Source organism: Corvus moneduloides, chromosome 23, assembly GCF_009650955.1.
Source record: "Corvus moneduloides isolate bCorMon1 chromosome 23, bCorMon1.pri, whole genome shotgun sequence".
Classification (NCBI taxonomy): Eukaryota; Metazoa; Chordata; class Aves; order Passeriformes; family Corvidae; genus Corvus; species Corvus moneduloides.
The window spans coordinates 2,349,068-2,352,692 of NC_045498.1; the positions used below are offsets into that span (position 1 = coordinate 2,349,068).

A 3,625-nucleotide genomic window follows, 5' to 3' on the forward strand; every position below is an offset into this window, starting at 1 on the left:
TGACAAAGGCGCACCCTTCAGCATAAACAGGGAGATCAGCACAAGCTCCGCGGTGGGACCTGAGGCCCGGCCAGCCAGCGTGTTAGCGGGTACAAAGACTTGGGCAGTGGCACTGTGAGGAGGAAGGTGAGGAGAGCTGACAGTGCGCGGTTTGCAGTGCCAGAGGGTGCGGCGCCGTGCCGCCCCGAGCCGGGCACGAGCCCGCCGCACGCCCCTCCCTCCTCCCGCCCCCCCGCCCACGGGGCCGGGCCGCCCGCCCGCGCTCCAATGGGCGCCGGGGCCGCCCCCACCCGCCCCGCCCGCAGCGCTATAAGTGCGGGAGCGCGGCTGAGTCGAGTTGCGGGAGTTGAGTTTAGCTCGGCCAAGCCAGCGGTGCTGCCGGAGAGGGGAGCCACTGCCCGCCAGAGCCCCGGACCGGTGCGTACCGCGCAGGCACTGCCCGGCTTCTGCTGGGGCCGTGCCGAGGGTCCCCGCGCTCCGCGCAGCTTCCCCCGCCAGCGGACTCCTGCGGAGGGAGCGGAGCGGTGCCTTGCCCCCGGGCGGAGGTGGGGGCTCTCCGGGATCTTCTGTCGGAGGCGGCTCGGTGGGAGCGGGACCCGGTGCCGTCCCCGGGAGCCGTGCCCGAGCCGCTGTTATCTCCCAGGGACCTGGGGCCATGGCCGAGCATATGATGATGCCGATGAGCCACGGTGGCGCCGGGCTGCAGAGCTACCGCATAGGAGTGAGCGGGCTGCAGGGACCCCCGCAGCACGGGCAGCATGTGCTGAGGACGCTGCCTGCCGCCGCTCAAATGATGCCCTACGGAGGGGCCGGCATGGATGCACCGGCCGGTGCGATGAGGCCAAGACCCAGCCTCAGCGGACAGATGGGCCACCACCAGATGCAGAACGCAATGATGTTCAATGGCCCAGGTCAGCAGCAGCAGTACATGGGGCCGGTGGGCACCCAGCAGCTCATGGCCAGCATGCACCTACAAAAACTCAACACCCAGTACCAGGGCCACCCGCTGGGCATGAGCAACGGGCCCATGGCAGCTGGTGCCCAGCAGTACAGAGTGGGGCCGGGCCAGCACCCAGGCATGCAGCACATGCCCTCACCAGCGCTGACATTGAATGTTATGGACACTGATCTCATAGATGAGGAGGTCTTGACATCCCTTGTCCTGGAACTGGGGTTGGACCGGATTCAGGAGCTGCCGGAGTTATTCTTGGGACAGAACGAGTTCGACTTCATTTCAGACTTTGTTAGCAAACAGCAGCCCAGTGCCATCAGTTGCTGAGGGGCTTTGAGCTCCTCCTTGTGTCTTGATGGTTTTGAGTTTGTTTCTAACTTTTCCCCACCTGCCACTCTCGTCCCTTCCCCTGCCTTGCCCTGTCCTGGATTCCTGCCCTCCCCAAAGGGACAATCATCGGACACTGACTTACAATGGATTGCTTTTCTCTTCTGTGGTTTTTTTTTTTTTTTTTCTGTGTGGGAGTTCCTGGAGAGGGGTTTGGTGCACCCCAAACAGAGAGCAGATCAAGAGCTCCTGCTGTAGAACTGCCTCTAAATGACATTAACAGGATTTCTGGCTTAAGTAGAAATAATGGACTTACGACTTTCCTCAACTAGGCTTGGAGCACAAGAAGCGATAGGCAGCTGGCAGCCCTGCTGGTAGCTGGATTTGCTCATGGATTCTGTGGTGCCAGTGGAGTTGAAGGATCCTGAGAGAGGATTGTCTCCCTGGTGCACGGTTTGAACCAGTTTCCCCTTGCAAACATGGGTGGGGTTAGTTATTTGTTGGGATGTTTTACTGTGACAGTAAATAGGTCTTCAGTTCATGTCTGTTCAGCTCGGGAGGGGGCACTTCCCCATAGCAGGCTTTTTTCTAACTTGGAAAAATAAAGTATGCCTTGGGGAAGGGTGTGCATATGTGGCTAAATGTTCATCTCCGTGGAACTTCAGATCTCTGACCTGTACTGCTAATCAGCTGTAAAATTTACCAAGTGTTTGAGGTTGATTCAGGCATGAGGCTTAAAGCTGCAGTCTGGCTCCACTTTTTTTCCACCTCTGAAACCAAATAAAGACCATGTAACTGTATATATCAGTTCTAATCTTATTTATTTTCATGTGATTATTTATTTGCAAGAGCTTCTTTTGTTATTTGGCTTTGGGACTGCTGGGAAAGATGCCTGGAGAGTACTGCAGCTTTAAGATGCTGGCTTTGGGAAAAGCAAGCCTGGGGTAGTTTTCAAGCCGCTCTGCAGAATAGTCACTTCAACTCAAGATAGTTATGCTGAACGCACAGGACTCTAAATCCAACACCTTTCTGAATGTGATAAAGATGACTCGATTTCCAATTCCCTTGCTCAGAGAAGGTGAGATGTAAAAGCCGGCGGCGTTTGGTTTCCTCCGCTGGCTCCTGTTTCCAGGCGCTGGGGAAGCTCCGGTGACTCCTGGTTGCTGCTGCCCCCTGGTGCTGCCGGCCCCGGGCAGCTGCCACTCGGCGAGTCGGAATGTACAGATGGGTTTCCGAATAAAAGCTGAAGTATCTCCCGTGTGCGTTTGTTCAGTGCCCGTCTCCGGACTGGTGCAGTGTGGACCACTGGGAGAAGTGTTGCCTTTGCTCCTGCTGGTGGGCTGTGGGCCCCGGTCACTTGTGTCCCCCACCTGATACACGAGTTGTGGAAGGATTGGGTTTCTAGTTCAATGTTTGGAGCTAAGTCCTTGAAGCGTGGTTGGGATGATGAGATGCTCCTTCTCTGTACTGAGGAGAAATTACAGATGTGGATGGTGTTGCTCTGTTGCAGAATGGCTGCTTTTGCTGGCTGACCCAGATCACAGAATCATGGAATGGTTTGGATTGGAAAGGACTTAAAGATCATCTAGAGTTGCTTGGACAAGCGGGTGGTGACTCCTTCCATACTGAGTGCACATCTGACAGCTGGGCTACAGCCCTGCTAGCAGCTCTCTGCTTCTATACCACAAAGGCTGTAAAAATCAAGACAGTCTTTGCTCTCCTACTCTTCCAGGGCTTAGATTTTTCTTTTTAAAGGGTTTCCAGCCAGTTCCTTTGCAGAGTTCAGAGATATTCCCAAGTGTTCCTTCCCTGCCCTGTAGTAATGGGGCTGTGGATGCTAATATTGGAATGGCTGAACCACTTTGAACTGTCTGTCAATGGTCCCCTGGCTTTCTTTGCACAACTCAAGACCAGTTGTTAAAGTCCCATCCTTTTGGTGGTTATGCCTGTACAGTCTGAAGAGCTGGTCAAAAAATAACTGGTGTGGCTTTTGTTGAAGGTGGAAGAGCCCTGCTCAGGCTGTCAGCTCTGTGGCAATGGGCTGTTGGAGTCCTGGAAGAACTGTGTTGTTTCTGTGCAGCTGCAGGTTTTAGGTAAACAGTAAAGAGTTGGCAACCTCAGAATAAAAGTAATTCAATCACAAAATAAGAATGTTCTGGGCTGTCAGTTCTTGTTGGGGGGGTTGTAGGCTCTGTGGTACACACCACTGTGACCTACAGTCTCCCAGTTACAAGTGGGGAGCTGTGTCCAGCCCACAGATGAGGACTCTCAACTCAGCAATTTCTGCAGAGCTTTCCCAGGAACAGTTTCTGTGTGATAAGCGCTTAGCGTTTAATGGCCAGAGGA

The 3,625-nt window shown here is 54.7% G+C and overlaps 1 protein-coding gene across 1 annotated transcript; it reads left to right on the forward strand.

The window, feature by feature from the left end:
• Nucleotides 1-337: 337 nt before the first annotated feature.
• LOC116455091 (cbp/p300-interacting transactivator 3) lies at nt 338-2,539 on the forward strand. Its single transcript, XM_032132521.1, has one exon. The coding sequence runs from the start codon at nt 656-658 to the stop codon at nt 1,277-1,279; it is 624 nt and encodes a 207-aa protein (XP_031988412.1). The 5' UTR covers nt 338-655; the 3' UTR covers nt 1,280-2,539.
• Nucleotides 2,540-3,625: the final 1,086 nt, after the last annotated feature.